Source organism: Cibotium barometz, chromosome 19 (assembly GCF_041138505.1).
Source record: "Cibotium barometz isolate CiBa-2024 chromosome 19, ASM4113850v1, whole genome shotgun sequence".
NCBI lineage: Eukaryota > Viridiplantae > Streptophyta > Polypodiopsida > Cyatheales > Cibotiaceae > Cibotium > Cibotium barometz.
The window spans coordinates 21659512-21684847 of NC_141064.1; the positions used below are offsets into that span (position 1 = coordinate 21659512).

At 39.9% G+C, this 25336-nt stretch overlaps 1 protein-coding gene across 1 annotated transcript; it reads left to right on the forward strand.

Annotated features, from left to right (window-relative positions):
* Positions 1–10455: 10455 nt before the first annotated feature.
* LOC147628349 (uncharacterized) lies at positions 10456–12189 on the forward strand. The gene is made up of 4 exons (XM_086814160.1): positions 10456–10915; positions 11013–11423; positions 11506–11713; positions 11815–12189. Exons 1-4 carry the CDS (start codon positions 10561–10563, stop codon positions 12005–12007), a joined length of 1167 nt encoding a protein of 388 aa, XP_086670286.1. The 5' UTR covers positions 10456–10560; the 3' UTR covers positions 12008–12189.
* Positions 12190–25336: the final 13147 nt, after the last annotated feature.

Sequence of the window (25336 nt, forward strand, 5' to 3'; positions counted from 1 at the left end):
TGAAGCACCAAGAGACTTGAGAAATCCGCCATGGGCACTAATTACTAACCCAAGCATGCTCTGATAGGGACCAAGTTTTGCAAGCATGTGGGGGGGTGAGTCTTCCCCACATGCTTGCAAAGTTTGGTCCCCATCGGAGCATGTTTGGGTATGATGGCATGGGGAAGAGCGGGATTTTCCATGGCCTCTGAAGCACCAAGATACTTGAAAACTCTGCACTAGGCGCTAATTGCTAACCCAAACATGCTTTAATGGTAACCAAACTTTGCAAGCATGTGGAGGTGGGTCACCCCCACATGCTTGCAAAGTTTGGTCACCATTGAAGCATGTATGGGTATGATGGTATGGGGAAGAGCAGGATTTTCCATGGCCTCTTAAGCACCAAGAGACTTGAAAAATCCACACTGGGTGCTAATTACTAACCTAAACATGCTCCGATGGGGACCAGACTTTGCAAGCAAGCGAGGATAGGTTCCCCTCGCATGCTTGAAAAGTTTGGTCCCCATCGGAGCATGTTTGGGTACGATGGTATGGGGAGAGAGGGATTTTCCATGGCCTCTTAAGCACCAAGAGACTTGAAAAATCCACCATGGGCGCTAATTAGTAACCCAAGCATGTTCCGATGGGGACCAAACTTTGCAAGAATGTGGAGGTGGGTCCCCCCCACATGCTTGCAAAGTTTGGGCCCCATCGAAGCATGTTTGTGTATGATGGCATGGGGATTTCAAACAAACATTATGAGCCAAAGCGTTAAAAATTTCAAAAAACCATGAACATCAACTAAAATGTAATGATTCTCAATAATGAAAAAGCTCACACGTCAAGGAGGCTGATCCGGCTACGAGGGTCGTCGAATATCTGCAGGGAGGTCTGCCTGAAAGGCAGGATCATAAGCAGGTACTGGTGTACTCAGGAGCTCACGTCCTATAAGCTGCTACAGTCCTATAAGCTGCTATAGTCCTCTCCCTCTCTCTATGTTGTGCTACTGCAAGACGTCTCTAGAGATCTGTAAACGCAAAATCTGTAATTCACAATGGTACATGCCTACCTCTCTGTGCGTGTAAGCTCCTATGTTGCTGTAAGGACACACTGCTCATCATAAGAGCACTGCTGCTAGCACCATCACCCGAGGTGTCACTAGGACTAGCACCACCCACATGCTCGTATGGTGTGATCTGGCTCTCGTGAAGGACTCTCTGGTATGCATCAAACTCGTGTGCACTCCACTCAATCTCTGGAGGAGACGCCTCAGGCTCTTGATCTCTGTCATCGACGGCGTCGAGTCCTAAGTCAGTAGCTGAGGTAAAATCAAGAGACCTGCCAATCCTAGCATCTACTTAAGCAAAGCGTGGGTGAAGATCGTCAATGCACAAAACTCTGTATGTCGCTAGGTTGACGCGTGCTCTCGGCAAGAGGGACGTGCTGAGAAGCGTACTAGCTCCTGGGTGTTGCAAGACAAATGGAAAAAATGTCCACATCCCAGAGCATATCCACTAGTACTATCAATGTCCTCGAGACATAGAGCGCAACAGGCATCATGGAGGAATGGTGGTGTATCCTGAGGGAGAGGTCGTCGAAAAACCTCTATAACAGGCCGTTTGAATATAGAGGCAAGTAAAGCACTGTCATGTCTGAGGATCCGCAAAACTCGCGAACATGTAGCATCAACTGCTCTGCCCTGAACTCTCGAACATGTAGCATCAACTGCTCTGCCCTATGCTGTGCAATCCGCTCCATAATCATGTGCTACTCCGCCTCAGCTCTAGAACTCTCTACCTCAGTTCGAGCCTACTTAAAAAGTAAAGCATACAAATAATTGTTTAGTCTCTCTCATTAGGTATTACTTAAAGAAATTTATAACTTTGGACCTTAATTATAACTCTTTAACGTACAAGAGAAACCTACCTGCTGGATGTCAAGCTCTCTTGCATGTCGTGCCTCTGCAGTAGCTGCCTCTGCCATCCTCAATGCAACTCTAAGGCAGTCAAAATCTCCGCTCTTCTATCAACTCTCGGGGGGGTCACTATATGTAAATCCTCTATATCACGTGCGTTCAAGGCCTATTTAAAAAGTCCCTTATCTGTGAATTTTTGAGTGAATATAATATATCCTTTCCTATTAAAATCTGTAATTTTTTTTCAAAATATAATACATAAATCCCCTCTGTAAATATATTTCTGTAAGTTTTAAATATTTAAAATGTCCTTCTGTTGAACCCACGTGATACTTACATATTTATATGAGTGACCCCCCCGAGTATCAACTCCTGAGTGAGTCTCTCACACCAGTGGTAGGTGTGGGACCCTACGTGACACAATTAACCATGATGCCGCTTATTTTAAAAATATAGAAAAGTACATATAAACATGTAAACAAATGACTATGAAAAAACTTAAGAAGTAATAAATGTGTAAATACCTCGACAACTGTCGTTGGTATCGATTGTGAGAATAAGCGCACCACGTGCTGGATGCTCTCCGCGGTACTCCGTATGTCAATGCCAACCTGGGTGCCAAGAGCCTCGACCGTCGACATAGGCACAAACACCGGATCTGTAGCAGCTACATGAAGGGCTGGTGGAGGCCGCCTACCCTGGTCCTAGAGACGGTCTCACGACCAGCACCACCACATCAGGCCGATGGCTAGTGTAATCCACCTCCTCTCCTAAGACAAACTCCGCATATAATTGCTTTGCAAAGTATATGGGAATCTGGCGGTTGGGGGCTTACCCGCCCCAAGCCTCATCCCACGGCTATTGAGGAAAAGATCTAAGTAGGCTCCATCCCTAATCGGACCAAGATCACATACCTAATAATATTTCAGGTCATGTGACACAAGAGCAGTGCGATGGTGGACTATCCACTCATCTACATAAACAATATCGTGAAGGCTATGAAGGGACGATAGCATCGCCTCCACGTTTGACATGATATGTAATGTAGACGGTGTGTCTCTATCAGTCCTACAGATAGTCGCTAACTCGCGGTCTATCTCCACGATGAGGTCCATAGTAGATGAGCGGCCCTCCTCGCGTGACTCCATGCTAAAACCTATGCCTAACACAAACGGGCAGGCCAATGTGAAAGGTCTAATGCTTAGTGCTAAGTAGCACTAATGAAGCTATAAAACAATGCTAATGAGCCCACTAATGCTAATCCAAATCAATAGAGCAAGAAGAGTGAAAACGACGTGTGACAATAAGGCAAAAAAAAAACTTTCCGATTTTATAACCTCGATTGAGGTTCGGTGGCATGCATTTTAGGGTTTGCAAGATGTACGCTCCGGATGTACACGCGATTTTAGGGTTAGTGAGACAAACAACCAAGATACACATTTGATTTTAGGGTTGGTGAAGGATCGATGGCTGTGATTTGAATTAAGTATCTCGTTCGAGGTACATGGACGGCTTAGATTTTGGGTCATTATCACAATCGAGGTATGTTTGACGGTCGAGATTCACTTCATACCTTGATTGAGATATTTAAACGGCTGGGATCGCATCTTCAAATGGGCGCAAATGGGCGTGTCAGATTGTGTAGATGTATCTCGCTTGAGATCAGCTTAGATTTCATCTTGTTATCTCGAACGAGATATATGGACAGATGAGATTACATCTCTATACCTCGAACGAGATATTTCAATGGTCGAGATTATATTTAAATATCTGGATCGAGATATGTGGACGGTGGAGATGGCCTCATTGAATATGCTGAATGTACATTTGAGCGGGATGTCTAGGGGGATCCACCATGGCATTGACGTGGATCTAAGTGGCATGCATATCTCGATCGAGATAGTGTGGTGGCGGTGACCTGTATTGGTGACATGGATGGTGACTTGAAACTTGGACCTACTGGTGTGGCGTTAGTTGGTATCTTATTCGAGATATGTCGCTTTAGGCTTGGGAGGCACGTGTAGTGTTTTAATTGATGGCGATATCACGATCGAGGTACTCCGCCCGAGTTGCGTCGATGTCCCAATTTTAGAGAGAGTGAACGAAAGTGAGTACCCTCATCTTGCAACCACCCTTCTTTGGAATTTTCCCCATTCCCTCTATCTGTTGCCCTCTCTCATCTAAAATCTTACCCATAACTTCTCTACTGTTTTCCCCCCTAGGAAGTTTAAATAAAAATCTCTCAGGTTTTCTTCTATTGTTAAAGGTTTTCCATTTTATCTAACTCTCTTCCTTTCTAGCACACTCATCCTCTTCTTGTTTCAAGGTAGGCTGACACCTAAAATGTTGATTGACTTCATCCTCAATGAGTCTATCTACCTGTCTCTTCTTTTGAAGACATTCCAATTGTTTGTATCACTTCTTCCTTTCCTACTTTCTCTCTTCAGCTCTCAACTTCCCCACAGCCCTATTCTCCATGATCTTGTAGTCATTCCTCTTGTTTTTAATCTATCAATGGCTTGTTTAGTGTAGTCAACAAAGAGGTTATTAACCCTCAGTTTCCTAGTTGGAAAGTGGTTCAACTCAAAATCCTCCCAGTTAGCTGAATGCCAACTCCACTTTAGAGGCATGTGATCAGAGATGACTGAGCTAGAGTCAGCTCAGACCCTTAGAGTGTGTGAAACCCATGGAGCCTGATGACTAAAAAAAAGTCTATCAATCCTGGAAGAAGAACTTATATATTGTAGACTAAAATATGTATGCCCTTGAGTATCTCTCTAGTCCCCTAAATACCACCCATCCACCAACCCCATTTTCCCTCTCAGCTTGTCCCATTTGCCTTTCATGACCCATCAAAATGGTGCTCCCCCTACTTCTATCTACATGCCTCTCAACCATATTAAAGTCTCCTAGAATGATGCAATGATCCTGAATGTTCATATTATTAATCCACACCTTTCACTCCTAATTTTATGATTATGAGCTCCATATATATTAACTAACCAAACTTTCTCCCCATTAATCAAAATTTCCACTACCAAAATCATCCCATTGGGATGGTTCGTTATAACAATAGGATTCAGAATACTCCTGATAACAAACATCACTCCACTATATCCAAACTTCACCCCCCCATAAATGACCATCCAGTCCTTAAATCTATCCCTCCTCAAGACTTTAGCCCTAAAAAGATTATGCTCATGAATAGCTAAAATAGATAACCCGCGCTCTTTAACTAAACCCAAAAAGAAGAATTCTTCTTCTTATCTTTAATAACTTTAACATTCCATGTACAACCCGAAATATCCCCAAACTGAATCATGTCAAAGCAATTTTAGGCACCATCTCAACTTCCTCCCCTTCCGTTTGTGCATCTCCCTCTCTCTATATCCCCTTCCAAGTTTCATCCACTTGAATAGAAGAAGTACCACGATCTTCCTTTGAATAGAAGAAGTACCACTATCTTCCTCTCTTAAAGAGCTATAAGGGTTTGAGTATAACAATGGGCTCGAACTACCCTGAGATTTATTTCCCTTCCCGTCCTTCCCTGATTGGCTTTCCCTGATTGGCTCACAGTTTTTCTTGCCTTATCCTTGGTTGGCCTGAGATTGAGTTTCCCTTTTGCCTTAATCCAGTCCCCTCTCGATTTCCCCTTCTGTCCCTCAAGGACTTTCTCTTTCCCTCTCCCCTCTTTCACTTGACTTAAAATAGGTTCAACTTCCTTAACACTATTTTCTCCCCCTATCTCCCATATTGCTTTATCCTCACCTTCAAGTTTCGCATGCAGCAATCATGTGTGGTTCTTAGCAATATGTACGAATCCCCCGCACTTGAGGCATGCCATGGGGCCAAACTTAAGACCTAATTCCAATTTTCCTAGCTCACCTAAATCAACCTCTATGAATTTAGGGGTTTCAATCTTAGTATTCCACCCTGCGTAGATTTAACATAGGACCCAATGCACTAGCAACATCCCATATTGTAGGTTTAAGCCAAGACGGGAGTCCAGAAATATCAACCCACACCGGGCAAACAGGGGATCAAAAGGAAACACATGTACCAGCAGCCTATGGCCCATGAAAAGTGGAGCTTTTGCAAATAGTTCTGAGACAGATTGCCTTTTAATGAAAAAAATGTTGAAGAAGCCCTTTCCTAGATAGAACACATTAGACACCACTCTCATGCAAAACCTCTTCTTGTAACCACTTACCTACCTCTGTCGTCTTAGCAGGAGGTTTACCTAGACATAAGATAATCAGACTACACAGAGAAAACAGCTCAATCTGATTCTTGATCAACTCAGGCTTCACCCTCATGCATACTTTCCTTCCTTGAATCTGAGCATGCGTATTGAGCCTCACATTAATCCAATCGGAAACATTTTTCTTTCTCTCCCTCTCACCACCTTCTACGTCGTGAGGTCGCTTCATCTCCTCCATTTTTTCAAGCTCCCAATCCCCCCAGCCCCCGCCATGCTCCTCAACCTTTTGCAACCACGAATCAGCCATCTCAAGCATGCATGCACGCATAAGCAATCGGACGTCCCTTCGACGTACAAGGCCATGAGTCCCCACGCGTGCAAAGTTAAATCACCCACTCTCCCACTTCGCTCACCCACTCAAGTTTAGGACTTATCATGCTTTAAAAGCCTATTGAAGCACCTACAAGCACTTGAACGGTTTATATGGACCTCAGAATGGACTATTAATACCTACCCTTTGCATACATGCCCAAAAAAACATAAACTTGAAAAGGATTCCCTCATTTACAGTCCAACCGACCATTCTGGCAGATATGGTCGTGATGCAACTAAGACCATTCTGATAGCTGCCCGAATGGTCCTAGTTGCGTCATATTGAGATACTTTTTTTAAATGTTTTCTGGCATGTGTACTAAGGGTAGGCATTAAAAGTCCATAGAACTAATTCCAAAGCATATTGGGTCAAAAAAATAAGAATAAAGCAACCCCTTCCCCTGTAAACCAGAGGTTTTGGAATGCCTATGGTAGTAGCAAGGGGAGGGGAGGTAATTTTTTCTTCTTTTTTGGACCCATCCCAGTATGCAATAGGACACTATAATAGAATGAGGGTTTAGCAGCGAAAATAGCAGCGCTTTTATAACTCTAAGGGTATGGAGATGTCAGGCTTATGTTGCTGCTAAACACGTTGCTATTTTTCTTGCAACAACAAGTTCACTGCTGAGCAGCAAAAGTACTGCATAATTAAAAAAAGATGGGGCAAACTGGGCAGTCTACAGAGAGGACTCCCCAGTCTGCCCCTAGCTCTTTTTTTTTTCTAATGTAGACACAGTAAAACTAACACAACTTCACATCATCATGGACAAGTGTAATGTAAAACTTGATAAATTTAAAAAAAGGGACAATTGCAATTCATGGTTTTAGGCATGTCAAAATTCAATTACAATACGTAGCGGACTTACATAAGTGTATGATTCCAAAAAACTCATATAAAAGATAAAGTGTAATGAAAATCTATGGAGCTAGGGGCTATCTAGATCTCATGCTATGCAATTATTATTGTTCCTTGCAGCTCCACCCCTTTCGCTTCTCACATTTCCATTGCTTCTTGCTTGGACATTTGCACCACCGTTTCTAGTTACATGCTCCTAAAACACAATAAAACTAACACAAGTGAAAATTAGTTTTACAAAAATAAAGAGGTTTAGGGTTTAGGAATGTACTTACTTGCCATGCATGTCCTCCAGTAATAATAATATATCCTTCGTCTTGCAACCTATCAAATAGAGCTTGCAAATCTCGTTGTAATGCAAAATCATATTCATCTTGCGTAGGGGGGTGATCCACTGCTTCAAGCTATAGACATACAAACAAATGAACATTTTAGAAAGTTGTTATGTAAGATAACCTTCTTTAATTAAAATATAAGATACAATTTGAGGCTAATATATACTTACAAATATTGTTGGGATATCGACTCCTCCTTCACGTGTAACATCACGCCTCAAGTTATTTGCCATCTATCCAAGAAAAAACATATATACTTAAAACTCTTATGCATATGGCCTTATGCATATGGCTAATGCATAAGGCTAATGCATATGGCATAATGCATAAAGCTACCGGCATGCATAGGTAGCTACTGGCATACCTAGAAAGCTAACGACATGCGTAGGAAGCTACCAGCATGCCTAGGAAGCTACCGGCATGTATAAGAAGCTATCGGCATGCCTAGGTAGCTATGCATTGGAAGCTACCATCATGCCGAGATTGCTACCGGCATGCATTGGAAGCTACTGGCATGCATAGGTTGCTACATGCATTGGAAGCTACTGGCGTGCATAGGTAGCTACCTACATGCATTGGGAAGCTACCGGCATGCATGAAGCATGGAGCATGGAAAAATAAACAAACCCTAATCTTAAAACCCTAAACTTACAAACCTTGTAAATACAGGTAAAAGCATAAGAGAAGAAACATACAAGAAAGAGATCTCTTACCTTATGAGGCTTATATGTATTGAAAACCTACAAAATCAAACCAAAATAAGAAAAAAATGTCTTAATAACAAGCCCTAATCTTAAAGGCCCTAAAACTTACAAACCCTATAAACATGTAAAAGCATGAAAGAAGAATCATACAAGAAAGAGATCTCTTGTGAGGCTTGTATGTTGAAAACCTACAAAATTAAACCAACTCAAGAAAAAAAAAGTATTAAGAAAAATCAAGAGCTCTTACCATATGAAGCTTTAATGGAGAGCTCTTAATCAGGGAAAAAGAAGAAAACAAAATCTTAAAAGAGAGGAAAGAGAAAGGAAATACTCAAAAGAAAGCTTTCATGGAAAGTTTGTTTGCATAGGAGATAAATGAAAACAGTAGACATACCTTGCTTGAGGAAGATAGGGTAGGAGAGGTAAAAGTGATCGACAAGGCATAAACTTGCAAAAAAAAACTCAGAGTATAAGTTTATTGTATTCAAAAGATAAAACTAGGCAGCAGCAAAAGAAGCAGCAAAAAGCGAAATATTTTTACAGTATAACAGCGTTATTTCGCTACTACGCAACATTATTTCACTACTAAGAGTGCTGGTTAGCAGCAAAAGAGCATTGTCGAGCAGTGATAGATCGCTGCTAAGTATCATGAAAACCCCCCGATATTTTCCTTCTGAAAACGGTGTTGTGCTTCCGATGTGTTATAGTGGGATGGCACCTATGGACCTCCTAATGGACTATGAATACTTACCCTATGTATGAAATATGCAATGTGAACAAACTGTCACATCCATTATACATAATTACATCGGGCAAAGTAAACATAAGGGTATTTTAGCTTTTTAAACAACGTGAATAAGAATATACATTGAAAAAACCATCATATCCCACATTGAGTGTTGAGGTAATCACAAAGATTTAATGCCAAAGATAAACATAATTTTGTAAATCACAATTTACTTGATCTTCCTAGATTTCCAACAATACATGAAATCAACAGTGTGAGCTACTATTGAAAAAGGGCACAATCACTTTAGTACGGATGAAAATCCTTGTATTAATAACAAGGTATAGGTACAAATGCCTATGGCTTATACGAATTTTGGCTCCAAGATATTTAATCGTAGATATCAAGTTCTTATCACCCAAGAGACTAGGTTTGCTAGTGGTTTGTAACACCTCCTTTGAGCTATATCCTACAATTTTCACCAAAAATCGTGTAGTTTTTTTTTCACAATAGCATGCCTTTATCTTGCATTTCTAGTTATTAATTGCCAACACACATGATAATGCCTTGCACTTTACAAGTTTCTGTGTACCACTCAGGGACATCTTTTCTTTTGCATGAAAGACAAAGATGATCAAGGGAGGGTGGATGCCTATGTAGTGCACTAGGAAGGCATGTTTGCCAAATGAATCTCTGGAGCTATAGTCTCTGGAGCTGCCTCTTCTTCCATTGAGCTCATCAATTTCCATAGTCGTCTACAAAATTTGATAGTAATTAGAATTTTAAAATATTAGATAATGAAGAAAACATACACAAGCTCAAAATGTCTTTCCGGTCTTTCTTCATATGCTTTAATGTTTGATTGATCCTTCATTTTCAGGACCCTTTACAGTTTAGAGAGACTTAAGATGGTAATCCAACTGGCTCATTTGCTTGTAAAGTAGACAAAAAGTTCTCTACATATGCATCTGTCAGTTGGGAGGACTGGTATGTCTTCCTGCTCGAAGTGAATGGGCCGTGAAGCTTCAATAATATTTGCCACTACCGTTAAATCCGGTGGATTGTGGCTTACGTTTCCAACACTTAGTTGGAAAACGTAATTGGAACCTTAGGCCACCCTTATCTCCACTGCCAGACGCGCCAAAAATATATTCACATCCACGGTCTAGTCTCTAAAACCGTACCGTTACTATGCTACTGCGACCTTTGGGGGTTTTAAGGACACGGACACGTGGAAAGACCTGAAGGGTCAGGTCGGTTCGTCAAGTTTGTGTGGGGAACGGCGGGCCGTGCGGTAATCTCGTAGCGGATGATGGGGCGCAGTCGTGGATTTCTATGCTGCTTCTCTCGTCCTCCTGCACGACCGCCACCATCACCGAACATAATTGCAGCCTCATTGATCGCACATGATCCTCAACATGACAATATTCATCAGCCGCCCTCGGTGGCCAGCAGAGGCGGCGATAGAGGTATGGACGCCGCCTCCGCTGCTGTCGAGCAGCAACAGCAGCAGCAGCAGCAGATCAGAAGCATGGTCAAGCAAGAGGTGGAGGAGATGGGGAAGAGGCTGGACAGCCTCAAGGGGGACCTGGCCAAGGAGATGGGTTATCCACTTGCCACCCGCTTGATCCACGAGGTTTCGTCGGTCTTCGACCCCAACGTGGACAAGGTGTCGCTGCGCAACCAGCCCAATCCCTGGGGCTGGCTCAACCGTAACTACGACTTCAAGAGGGCTTTGCACGAGCAGAGTGACGCCCTACCTGCGGGGATGAAGTCCGTAGAGGCAATATCCTACAAGGCAGCCCAAATCATGGCGCATTCCAACAGTACTATGTCGCACCTATAAGCGCCTGTTGTGAAGAGAAGCAAAGATTATGCATGATGAGTTCTGATCAAGCCTTTGATTGGTTGAAATGTCTCCAGAAAAGTTCATCAAGTGCTACCCGGAGCAGCTGTACACAGAGCTCCAGATCTTCAGGGAGAAGGGTTACATGGAAGCGCTGAAGAGCACAGATGCGGATCTTCACAGCTTCTTGGACCTGGCAGACTTTTTCGCCACGGCGTTCGTCGCCAAGCCTCGCCTGCTGCAGCTGGCGACCTTCATGCTGCAGAGGGTGAGGGATGAGCTGGCCATCTACTGGCATACGTGGGAGAAGCTGCCGTTCAGCTGGAACGAGAGGTGGCACGAAGCAGAGACGTGGTTCCAGGCGGCGGTGGACTGCTTTAGAGAGCAGAGCGAAGGGGGGGATCAGGCTCCGCCGCTACCCGGCAACATAATCGAGTTGGCGAGGGAGTTCGACTGCGTGGAAGAGGCGGCGAGGAGGATACACGGAGGTGAGAAGAATATAGAGCTGAAATCCAGAAGGTTTTGCAGTGTCGAGGACGAATTGGACTGATGTTATTTTGTGAACTGCAGTGAACAGAACCAAGGAGGTTGGCTCGTTTGAGCAAATACTTCGCCAGTTTGGCGAGATGAAGGACTCTGGTTTGCTCACAGCTGAAGTAAGGAAGCAGAATGCTCTATGCTGCGCGCTTCTAGAGCACTCGCCAGAGATTAAGACCCGATACATGGCCATCATAGAGAGAAGGAGAGAAAGCCAAGAGGATCTCCATCTCCTCCAAAGGTTGGGCGCTCCGACCCTGTATTAATCTCGACTTGAACTCGTTATGTGAACCTGCACTTAGTCTCGCTACGTCTGATGGCGCGAGTATGGATTGCACACAGGAGACTTTCGTCGGCCAGTTCGTCGAATCTTTCAAAGCAAGACTCCAGTTCTTACAGCAGCGGCCATGGGCCCAAGTCTAAGCTGTCGACTCCTGCAAGGCAGAATGCAAGTCCACGTCTTCATTCTTTTCAAGAAAAGCAAATTCGCCTATTGGGGAATTTTCAGGTTCCCGAAAAGATGGGTTCATTCTAACCTAGAAATATTTGTTCACTCTAACCTAGAAATATTGGCGAATTTTCAGGTTCCGGAAAAGATAGGTTCACTCTAACCTATAAATATTTGCTCCCAAAAAAGAAAAGGTGTGAGAAGGAGAAAAATCCCCTCAAAATTTTCAAGTTTTAGTTATAATTAGATGAAACTATTAAAAAAATGCTTATTCATAATCACCATTTCCTCTTTAACTCATGGTGGTAAAGAGGTTAAGTAGAAGTAGTTTCCAAAACAATACCTACTTATTATGAAATTCAGCCCTCCAAGTAAGTAACATGACCAATATTCATCTTCAAATACGTTAGCAAGCTGATCCTCTGAATATTCTTGCTTTCCTATAGATGCCATTCTCGCACTTGTTCACAACCGATTGCCAATTATAAGCTACATATTATAAATTTCCATGGGAAAATGCATTAAGTTGCCTCATGGAGACTCTAAAGAGTGCCTTATGGGTTCTTACAATCTTAGCAATGATTGTGAGCTATTTTGAAAAGACAATTGAACACTTTAAGATGGTTTTGATGTCTGTCAAGTCCTTTGCCAGCATATTGATGGAACCAACATTTCAAAGGGCATGTTTGACCACTATGCATGCCCATGCATGCTCATGTTTGCATCTTCTATCCACCACAAGACAACTACAACCATGGGACATTCATGATTATACCAGCTAACCCACTAAGCTACATAACCTGGCTTGTAATTCACGTAGATCATGAGGTTGGTCTTTGGTTGCCTTCCAAAGACCACCTAAACTGGGTTCACACATCAAAGAACTTGGTGGTTGATTTTTATTCCCAATCATAGGTTAAAAACATAGAAAAGAAGAAAAAGGTAAGAGGTGGTAAGTTCATTAATGCATGAGGTGACCTACAAATTTCATGAGGCTAAGAGAAAGACCAAAGCCCAACTAATTCTTGAGAATGAGCTTGCATGAACACAAAAAGATATCCTTGGTGTAACACCACTGGGTAAATCCCATGCCTTGCATGAATAGGCCAATAGTTTCCTAGCAACCATGTTGAATCCCAATGTTCCAACATACCAAGTTAAAGTTTAAAAATGTGACCCCCAAATAAATTCATTGCATCAAGTTGATATAATATATTCAAATAATGTACGGTAAGTTCACAATGTAAACTTAATCATGTGGGTGTCGAGACACAACATCCACCATGTCAGGCCTTTGAAATACAATTTTCCCTCTTTTTTGTGTTTTGAAAAACAAAGGGCCATGTCAGGCAAGGAGAAAATCCACCATATTGCTAGTTATTAAACTTGGTTCTAATTATTTTGCACATTGATTTTGGAAGGGCAAGATCTCCCTTGAAAATTATGAAATGCCCACAAAATACATATATTTATTCATAATTTAACATATTTTTTATTAACGTAAAAAATTTATGGTGTTGACAAATGAAATGTCCAACAAGAATGGAAAGCCTCGAAGCTGGTGTATGTTTTCTTTTAGATAGTTGCTAAAGCTAGTGCAAACTTTGAGGTAAAGCTTAGCTCTTTCACTTATGAGCAGTTGCCTAATCATCAACATGGTTTAGCAAACTCTCTCTCTCTCTCTCTCTGTCTCTCTCTCTCTCTCTCTCTCTCTCTCTCTCTCTCTCTCTCTCTCTCTCTGTCGCTCACACACACACACACACACATTATTACACTATAGAAATTAAACATAGCTACTATGAATAACTCTTCTCATTTTTTTTAAAATGTTGTCTCTCAAATTTATTTGTTGGTCACAATTAGAACAAAGTGTAAGAAGCCTTGACAATGATATTGTTACATCTTCTATGATAAATCTATAAGGCTATGATCTTTCTCAAATTTGTCATCTAGGGTGAAAGGACCAATATAAAGTCAATACTTCATTTTTTTGTAAGAACCTATCACTGAGTCATTAAATTTACTTGTGGAATTTGTCACATTTTCTTCATAGTAGCATGCTATAAATCTTGGGAGTCTTGTTCAAGTGAGAAGCCATACATCACCAAGTAGCAAGGTTGTTTATTATAAAACACATGATCTTGCTAAAATGAATTTATAGATAAAAGACATGCAAATTATAAATAAAGTTGGGAAGGCATCACTACTACAAGATCTTAAGCCTTTGATGGGTAGCTTTTGAGACGGTAAGTCACACCATCAAAAAATCATTGCAAATAAGCATCAAAATAATGTTCCATATTAGCGTTGAAATGACCTTCAAAAAAAGTGTTGATGAAAACAGCTATATAAACGTCAATATAAGCGTCGAAATTTTTTTTCCAAGTTTTTTCCCCTTTGTTTGGTGTGATTTTTGAAAGAAGTTCAAGTGTTTTTAGTTCTCATAGTCCTAATCAACCTAATTTTTACTTACTTTTCAAACAAATACAAGGATATATGTAGCAATATTTATAAGAAATTAGGACAATCATCTGCCCAAGCTTGCATTAATGGTCCCAAAAAAGAAAATTGTGACAAAAACATATATTTCTTGTCAAATAAAAAATAAATATGATGTTATATCTCATCATCGACTCTCTCATCCATGGCTCCAAATAGAAAGACCTCTCCATCTGCATCTTTCTTAATGGGTGGAACCTTGTTTGTTTGTAGAAGTAAAAGGTAGTTCATCCATATCATCCTCTTCTATTTCAAGCATTAGAGGTGGTCAATGTGTTGAAAGTTGTTCTTATATTTCTTCTTTGAATTTTGGATTAGCCATTGTGTTTATTTCTGGTTTAAGTTCTAGTTGTTCAATTATTATACCTTCATTGGACCCTTCTTCTAGTTGCTCCACTGGATCATTATCTTTTTGTTGTGCTTCTTAAGTGGTTCCTCAGCCTCTACTTCATTTGATATTTTCATATCTTCAAATATTTGTTTACCGTGTGGATCAATTTGGATTACAAACAACCACCTATGATCTCTCGGGTTCTGCCTTGAAGACGACTTGCTCACAATACTCTAGTAAAGATTGGGGAGTCATCATAGGACTCCCGAGTCTATCCCAACTCTTTCTTTTATACAAACAGAAACTTGAAAAAGAAATAAAAAATGGGAAGAATGCAAGTGAAGAAAATATATATTATATTACTCGAGTAAGGCCTTTGGCCATATACCAAAAAAAATCAAGGAAGGTATGGCTAATCGGAATCTTCATCGGATTCCTCCGGTTCATCGTCATCTTCACTTGCTTCACCCACTTCACATTCATAGTCCGGATCGTTCTCTTCCTCTTTTTCTTCATCTGACATACATGCAAACAAGAGTAAGGTAAGTATAAAACAATAAAAGACAATTACATCTATAGATAATCTAGAAAGACTTATGTGTTACTTACCTCATCAACTAGAGTCTCCAAAATGGACTCATTCAAACGTACACCTCGCATACACATCCAAGTCCACAATTACAGACGGGGGGCTCTATACCCATAATCGTACTCTTCTTTTGTTGGGGTCACACCCAACAACCTCCCTCTATAAAAAATTAATTAAAAAAAGATATGATTAGTTAAAGAAAACAATATAGTTTAAAATCAAATTAGATTAAATAAAGAAAAATAGTAAAATAGATACCTACAAGGTGAACAATATAAAGAAGGATTTTCCTACAAGGTGAACAATAAAGAAGGATTTCCCTCCCGAGCCAAAGTGCGACGCTCCTTGTTTCTGTAGTTGTCATGAAGAACTTGCCCCGTCGCTTGTTGTTGAAAAGCACCTGGATACTTCCTCACAAAGCTCCACGTGTGCCTCCACTCCTCTTGCAAGCAAACACTTGGCTTCTCTATGTTGTTCTTGGCTGCTCTCTTAATGTTTTCTCTGCTATTAGAGAGCAAATGATTTATCATCTTGTTCATCCAGTCCTCCAAGAAGGCAAGGCTCGGATGTAGAATAGGAAACTCAATCTTGAGCACATCAATAAATATTATTTTGATAGCTCATCCCGTGCTTTCCACTTCTTAAAGGAGTTTGTGAACTCCAAGTTAGCAAGTATACACATTTTGTTGATGACTTGCTTTCCTCTAGCAACCATCACAAGGGCCCCATTGACATCTATATTATATGGTAGGGTTTGTGGATCAAATTGTGGGATGGCTTTCCTTCAGGGTGGCTCAAAATGAGCGGATGATGAACCCCCATTAAGGAGATGACTTGGAAGACCTAGTGCTTCTTTTGCCAAAGAAAAAGAACCTTTCTCCCTCCCCCACTACTACGTCTACTAGACCCCCCAGAATCCCTTCGGACGTCATTGGTGAAAATGGATGTGAGGGAGCAGGGGTGGGTCTAGTCGGTGTTGGCAATGTAGGCTCATCACAACCATAATGTGATAGGCCTGCACCACTCAGATCTACACCTATGGAATGGATTTTTCCCATGAAGACGACTGGCCGTATGGAGTAGATTGCCCATATGGAGTCAATTGGCTTGATGGTATGTTGGCTTGCATATAAGAATGGATGAATTAACTTACAAAATCCATAAAGGATTAACTCTGTGTATGTGAAAAGGGATGTCAAAACATACATGTGTCTGTGAAAAGGGATGTCAAAACATACCTATGTCTGGGAAAACTAAGTCCATGCCTATGCGCCAATATCATTGGTTGATGATATTAAGAAGGTTCGCGACATCTGGGTCCTGAGATGGGTCAACCAACATTGCCTATACATATAACCCAAACCAAATACATGCAGAAGAATCAATTTCTCAAAGCATAAAACATTCATAAATAGCTAAGAATAAATGCTTTATGCATAGAGCCTGCGTATAGAGCCTACGCATAGAGCCTACACATAGAGCCTAGGCATAAATCTCTATACATAGGCTCTATGCATAAATCTTGCATGAAGCCTATGCATAGGCTTTATGGCATAGAGCTTGCAAGACTATGCATAGAATCTTTATTCAAACCTATGCATAGATCCTATGCATAAATCTTGCAAGCCTATGCATAGGCTTTATGTATAGAGCTTGCAAGCCTATGCATAAAGCTTGAAAGCCTATGCATAGAGCTTGCAAGAAGCTTTATGCAAGCCTATGCATAAAGCTTGCAAGCCTATGCATAGAGCTTGCAAGCCTATGCATAGGCTTTTTACAAGCCTATGCATAAAGCTTACAAGCCTATGTAGAAGCTTGCAAGCCTATACACAGAGCTTTACGCAAGCCTAAGCTAAAAACCTAAATCTAGCACCCAAGGGTGTAATAAATGTAGATCTTGCATAAATAAATAAAAAAGAGAGCTTGCCTTTTTTTGGGAAGCTGAAGGAGAGGATTAGTGCAAGGCCTACAAAACATAAGATTAAACAAAGTGTTAAGTAGATTAAATATAAGATTAAACAAAGTGATTAGTGGATTGAGGGCATTAAGAGCTCTATGTATGCATTGAGATCTCTATGCATGCATTGAAAGCATTGAGAGCTCTATGCATGTATTGAGATCTCTATGCATACTCTATGCATGCACTGAGAGAATTGGGAGCTCTATGCATATATTGAGAGCATTGAGAGTTGAGAGCTCTATGCATGCATTGAGAGCTCTATGTATGGTCTATGCATGAATTGAGAGCATTCAGAGCTCTATGCATGCTTAGAGCAGCCCTAAAAGCATAAAATCCAAAAACCACAAAATCCTAAAAGCATAAAACCACAAAATCCTAAAAGCATAAAACCCTAAAAATCCTCAAAAGTATAATAGAAAGGAGTGAGCTCTTACCTCAAGAAGCTAGGGTTGTTGACTTGAATAAGCCTATAAAATATCAACAAAATAAAACAAAAATTTCAAAAGTATACTACATTTTAACATATGAGAAAGCAAGAGGAGAAGTGAAAGAGGAGAAGGGGAAGACAAGAAAAACAAGGTGAGTCTCTTTAACCCTAACCCTAATACAAACTTAATAGAAAGCTTGTGGTTTATAAAACCCTAACCCTTGCTTCTAAATAGAAAGCCTAATAGAGAGCTTTGATGGAGAGATCTTCATCAAAGCTCTATATTGGCACTTCTATGTAGAAGCTAGGGTTAGGGCAAGGTGAAGAGAGAGGAGAAAGAGAAAGGAAAGAGAGGAGAAGGAAGAGAAAAGCTCACCTCAAAGCATGGATCAAGCTTTTCATGAAAGCTTGAGAGCATAGGAGAGGGAGAGTATAGCACATACCTTGGAAGAGGATGAGATTTGATGGAGAGAGAGGTGGAAGGGATAGAAATGACTTGGGTGAGAGGAAGAGCTATTGCCATCAATTAAATATCGTCCTAGTCATGTGCCTCTAGGGGAGTAGGTGGCGGCGACAATTTAGGTGGGAGTACCAGTTTGCAGGTTGCATTTAGCAGTGAAATTTCGTTGTCAATTTTGTTTGCTAAGCGGTGATATTTCGTCTGGGTAGTAGTGTAATTTCACTGTTGTAAATGCTACATAGGAGCCAACCCTGGGCCACTTTCCACTTGGCAGTTTTGGATAGCATATGTCTTTTTATGCTAATATGTATTCACTTGTGGACTGATTGCAGATGTCTGACACTGATCAAGGACTGGATGTTACTTTTGAAGCATGGTTGAGAGAAAAAATACCATGTACGTGTAATCGATGTAAGGGCCAACATATACGATAACATTGTATAACAATTGATCATGTTCATACAAATGGGCTTCATGAGACGTTGGCACGACCAAGTGTGGATGATGACGTGGAGGAGAATCATAGGAGAGTGTTACACAATATGCCACACCATTCCATGACATTGGGTAGATTATGAAAGGTAGCAAGGCTTCATAGGGAAAGCATGGTTGAGAATCATCTTTTCCAACCAATGAATGGAGTGCCTCTACCATTGCCACATGAAGAGGAAGAGGATCTCATCATGGAAGACATGGTGAATGATTTCTTTGAACGAGAGGTCATAGATGATAGAGAGCAAAAACACGGAGTCCACACGTCAGAGTGTGTGTGTGGCAAGTGTGTTCAGGGTTTAGGGGTGAGGCACTCGGGTCGGAGGGCCGTGGGTGGTCAGGCTAGTGTGGGTAGGCAGGCCACTATATAAGCCTGGCAGTGTGGACACTTATTGACATTCCTGTATGGTCGGCGGTGGGTGGTGACCAGAGCTCAGAGCCCTCCTTGGCAATGGAAGCGACTACCGTGATATAACATTGGTATTAGTGCTGATAATCGTTCCTCTCCCTCGCTTCTCCCGGTGTGAACAAGCTTCGATAGAGATAAGCCTTTATCTTATTTTTATTTTTTTCAATTGTTTTAATTTTTTCTCTTTCGTGTCTCTCTGCCCGTGTATGGAGAGGATAAGGTGGAGAAAAACTCTAGTGCGCAGTGCTTATGGCAGGGTGAATGACGGCAACTTGCTTTTTTCGACTAGGCACAGGAGGGCATATTTTCAAGACACAAACATGAGGAGGACAAAAGCAATGTGGCTATCTACAAATATATATGAGTCTAACTTGGAAAATGCAGTTGGAGTAGAATGGAAAGTGACTGAAGTCATCCATTGGGGTGATTTTATATAAAGTATAATGCTTGCATTGATTCTCTGGTCATTGGCATACAACATCTCTTGATAAACCTTGTACATCAGCTTAGAGTATAGACGATGGAAAAAGAGTAGAGGGACGGATGCCATTAGATTCAGAGAAAAAATTTATGCAGTATGACCTAAAGGTCAACTTGAGTGATGATGACAACAACATAGTTGTCCCTATGTGACTGCAAAATATACATTGAGGGATGTGCACACATCCTTGGGATTTTTATTAAATTCCATACTATCAAACTTAAAACTTAAGGTAGATGGTATTATAGTGGGAAGAAGATCCAAAAAATACTTTTAGTTGTGTGAAATGTATGTCCCTTGTAATCTTGAAGTTTTCTTAATGTAAGATAATTTTGCACCCATTTATCTTGTCTTGTGGATTCATTTTGTAAAATAGTTATTCAACATTATGAATAATATTTAGGATATATAAGACAATATGACCAATGTTAAACGAGAAATTGAACTCAATATTAATTTCATATATATATTTATTTCAATAGTATCTATACAAGTTGGTTGGATATAAAGCGTGAGAATAAAAATCCTTTCTACTCCTTTTATGACTCTTACTTTGGCTGGTTGGTGTCCATAGAATCTTTGGCCTCTTTGGATTCCTTGGTTGGCTAGGCCTCCGATGGCTTGGACTCCTTAGTTTTCTTTGGCTTGGCCTCTTTTTCCCTAAGCTGTTTGTGTTTCTAAGAAGCCTTTCCCTTTTTCTCTATGTCTGTTGTTTTCTTCTTTGAAGATGCCCCAAATCTCAATGGAGATTTCACTAAGGATACTGTGGGAAATCCTTTCCTTTTCAATGGCTTCTTTTTCATCTTAGGTGGCATTGCTGGCGGTTGTGAATTTGGATCTGCATGAAGATCACACGATTGTCGAGCGTTAATCTAATTGCCTTTGTTCTCACCCACCATATATAGTATGTGTCTATATAACATGAAGTTGTAAACTGCAAAGAATTATGACATAAATCTTAGTACATATTAGTATGATATGAAAGATTAAGAAAAATGTATATATTACTACTCTTTTTGATATGTCTGTTGGAAATTTTGATTTCATGTATACTCACAAGTACTCTTTTTTATATGTCTATTGGAAACCCAAGAGGTTCACCTAAAAATATGTAAGTATACCATGTGAGTTCAAATGAAGGGGTTTTTTAATTCAAAATTTTAAGGTAAATTTACAAAAATATATTTACGGAAAAGGTTTTTTTAATCAATTTTAAAAACAAACTTGTAACTCCATAAAGAAAAAGGGGCCATTTTACTCATGAAAAATTCACAAATAAGGGGTTTTTTTTAATACCCCTTAAATGCACGTGATACATAGAGTTTCTTAGTAATGCACCCCCCGAGATTGGAAATTTTTATTGCATGTATATCCATGCATTTTCCACCACTCCATCCACATGAGATTCCATCAATTTGTAATGGAACCTACAACAATAATAGTTCTTACTAAAACTCTCAAAAACAAAAGCTCTATACAACTTTAAAAGTTGTTATTGATACTTAGATAACATATTGGCGAAATGAAAAACTGATGTGAAGTTTTATTAGTGGAGGATGGAGGGTTTCTAATGTGCTTATTATTTGCATAGATGCCCTATAAAAAACCAAACACATATATTATTCAATCTAGTACCATTTGAGTAATTAAATGCAACCGTCATATTAATAACATTTACAATTTTCCTATGACACCATCCTTCTAGACCCCTGCATAGAGCTTTTCCCTAGGCCTCCATGTCAATTTTGTAAGTTTAGTGTGATAGAAAGACAGTGCAATTTAAGGCATTGGAGGTCATCAGATTCCCCATATCGCATCCCAAAATTCCAGACCCCTGCATAGAGCTATTCCCCAAGCTCTCTAAGATCTAGGTATCTTCCTATCTAACTCATATGGGTTCAAGTTATAAAGGGATACCTGTGGTAGAAGAAACACTAGGAGAAGCTCTTTGATTTTTTGTAATTATTAGCAGGTGCACAGGATATGTATGTCTCTTATAGGAAAAGCTTCAATGTGGCTTTTGATTTGTCTTCACTAATTAATCATTTCAAGGAGTACTATGAGGAAGAGCTAAAAGATTTCCTTGCCTTGACAGATGGTGATGCTTTCAATGTTAAAGGCCTAAGGTTTGATCATCTAACTAGTTTGGCAAATACTTCATTAAAAAAGTCAAGGCTACAAAAGAAGTATGATGCACTTCCTAATCATGTCAAAATGATAGTCGACTAGTACAGGCTACATAATAGAAAATGCAGGCTCCTTCAGCATAATGTATCCTTGCTTTTCTATCTTTGTGGCATAAGCAGGCATTGAGGATGATGGAAAGAGTAATCCTAACACTTTTGGTGTGCAGTCTCTGTAGCATTTTTAGGAAAAATAGAAAATCAAGAAGAATTGAATGATATAGAAAGGATTCTAGATAAGGAAGTATTGAGCAGGGATTTTGATGTTTCTGATTTCAAGGCAAGCTCAATTGTGCTAAAGGAGAAGGATGTTACTATACAGGTGTCAAAGAAGGAGATCACTCTCCCATGCCTACCATTCTTCCCACTCAAGGATAATAAACATTTTGTACTCCTCTTCATAGATATCCAGAAGCTCATTAATTTAAGAGAAGATTGTTCCCTTGAATTAATAGCAAATGCTTGTGAAGTTGCTTCAGACTTTATAGATCCAAATGAGGTTGATGACATTTCAATGCTTAATACAGAATCAGGGAGAAATTTCATTGATGTACCAAGGGCTTTGGAAATGTAAAAGGGTTGAAGACCAAGAAAAAACTCTCCCCACCACAGAAGAAGAGTTTGAAGCTATTCAAGAAAGCATGAGAATTTATAATATGGGAAAATATCCACAATAGACACCACTCTTAGAAGGAGAGATCCCTTCGTAAGGTTCAATTGACTTGTGGGAGGATAGGTGACTTCTTGAAGATAAAAACAAAAAGGTATCTGTAAGAATAAATTGAGAATTTATTTGCTTTAAGTTTTTATTTTTGTTGAGTAAATTATCTTTCCTATATTTGCAATTTGAGATAGCAGATAAAGATGTAGGTAAACATATTTTTGTTAGCAACAACAAAGATTCAGCCCTCGGATACTATATTTCAAAGATACCTCTAGATGTGTTGATCATTTACCATTAAAATTATTCAAATGATCCACACATTCATTAATGGCCTTAAAGGTTTTATCAACGTACTTATGATATTCTAAGATACAAGATTTAAATGTAGAAACAATCATGTTGATAGAGAAGAAAGAAGCTATATGTATATTTGGATATGGTCCACATGGTTGTGGGTATCAAGGGTATGGTATTTTTTATGTTATGCAGCTTATGCTAAGGTAGTTCCTGATTTGAATACCCGTGCTCTTGGAGGCTATCAAACTGCAAATGTTACTAAGATATAGAGGCAAGCAACCCAAAGAAGACAATCCAAAATATAAGGATAAACAATTATCCAAAGAGGACTAACCTAAAAAGGAGGGTGAATAATTTCCCAAAGAAGAGAACGTCGAAGATGAGGGCAGAATCTTTGAGGAAGAGAAATAAAGGAAGAAGGGGAAAAGAAGAAGACTTTTTTAAAGAAGAAGAAAGTTTTCCTACTTGTATTGAAAAAAACTTTGATTACATAGTGTTTATCTTAATGGAAAGTAATTTTTGGTACATAGTGTGGACTGCTTATTTCAAAGCCAGGCCTTTCTTCAAAATTTTATAAGATTTGCATCAGCACAACTGTTTCTCCATCTTAATCTCCATCCTACATAAAAATACACTTTATTGAGCATGATGAATGTTTATAATATGTTGATATTAATAATAGTGACTATATTTTTGTGTGGTATAAACTAACCTAGCTTTTAAGAATTACACTGTATCGTTGCATTTGCCTTCGGTAGAATGTGTTGAAGAGCTCTCATAATGCATTTGAAAGCCCATGTTAGAGAGTAATATATCACATTTCTCTAAACATGCATCCGATAGATCTGATGGAAAATGGAATGAGCATAGTCAAGCTTTAATAGCATATCCAATCAAGATGAAGCTTTAATAGCATATCCAGTCAAGATGAAGCTTAATAGCTTATCCAGTATTCTAATTTTTGCATGTAAATTACAAATGTGAACTCTCTCTAACTTTATAGGAATCACGGAATCCCAATTAGGATTCTCAGGGGGGCGCAATACATGGTTCACCCTTGACTTTGGCTTTTTTTTTTTGCTGACTTTCCCTTGCTCTTGGTCTTTACTTTCCCTTTAGCATTGATTTGGTCTTCATCTCCTGTTACTTTCCCTTTAGCGTTGATTTGGTCTTCATCTTCTATTACTTCCTTCATCTTGTCTCTAGATGGAGCCTTCGTACATTCCGTTTGAGGGTTGTACCATTATACTGTTCATGCCTACCACATGCAATAGAGACATGGGTTTGCTGATCTAGGACCACCACACACCCCATACATACACTTCAATGCTTTCAAGTCTACACTCATGTGACACTCTACTGTAAAGTTTCATACCCCATCCACCACAATCTTCTCACCTTTATTGTGAGTATCAACAATGATGCTTGGATTTTTTGTGTGCTAGAACAACTACTTGAGAGTATCATGACTCTCATCTAGTACTGCAATTTCCCCTATGTACCATAGCTCCATCTCTGATTATGCACTATGTAATGGTTGGTCTCCCTTACCTTGAGCGTAATTTAAAGCTTTGTTCATCAGTCCTATACTAATTCTTTTTATTTTTTGATATTTAAGTATTTGTGCCTCATCAAGCTTGATAACAAAAATAAGATTACCCTCATAGTCCTCTACTATATGCATTGATAAAACTTCACTATGGCTGTGAAAGAAAGTAGCTAGCCTCATTAGCCTAGATTAGCTTTAGAAAACATGGATTAAGCAAAGATTAGAAAAGATTAGCCTATGATTAGGAAAAGAAAGGGTAATTTCCATTACGAAAGTGATTATCAAAAGTTAGCCCCACCAATTATCACCTATGTTGGTATACATGACTACCTCTTCCACACTATGACTAATATTGTCTATGGGCATGGTCCATTGGCCTTGAGCCCAATATTCATATGAGACCATTCACTTTGTTAGAGGTTTTTTCCTCGAAACCATTGATATATACAATCACAATCCACATGGATGGATTATATGTCAATGGACTCATGTCAAGCTTCAAGCTCATGCTCACACCATGTATGGGAAACCAAATTGCATGTATATGGCTATAAACTGCCCAAGAAGCCTTTAAAAAAAGCCATAACACCTACCCAATAATGGCATAAGAACCTTGTGTAGCTTCCAAACATTAAGCATCCAAAACCCAAGGGTATAGTGCTGTCTACAGTGAATTTACAAGACTTTCCAGCAAGCTAATTCCTTGTTTTTGACCCTCGTTGGACTTCCAAAATGCATCCAACAACCCTTCCAACCCTTCTTATGTAGAGACGAGTTGCCCAAGAAGCTTCTTCCTTAGGTAGTCCTCGCCATTCGACTAAGTACTCCACTAATGTACGGTTGCAAAGAACTCTTTCTCTTATACCCAAAATCGCTTCCGGCACGTACTCAATCATACCCTCCTCATTCCAAGAAAGCTCACTTGTGAGTATCAAGCTCACATCTCTACAGACCAATTTGTAATCCATCTTTGATATGTGTGCTCTCACTATTAACCAAAACACGTGCCACTCATTTCATTTATTCATGCCTTCAATCCTTCATATACTTGCATCTTTGCAACCGGAATAGGCAT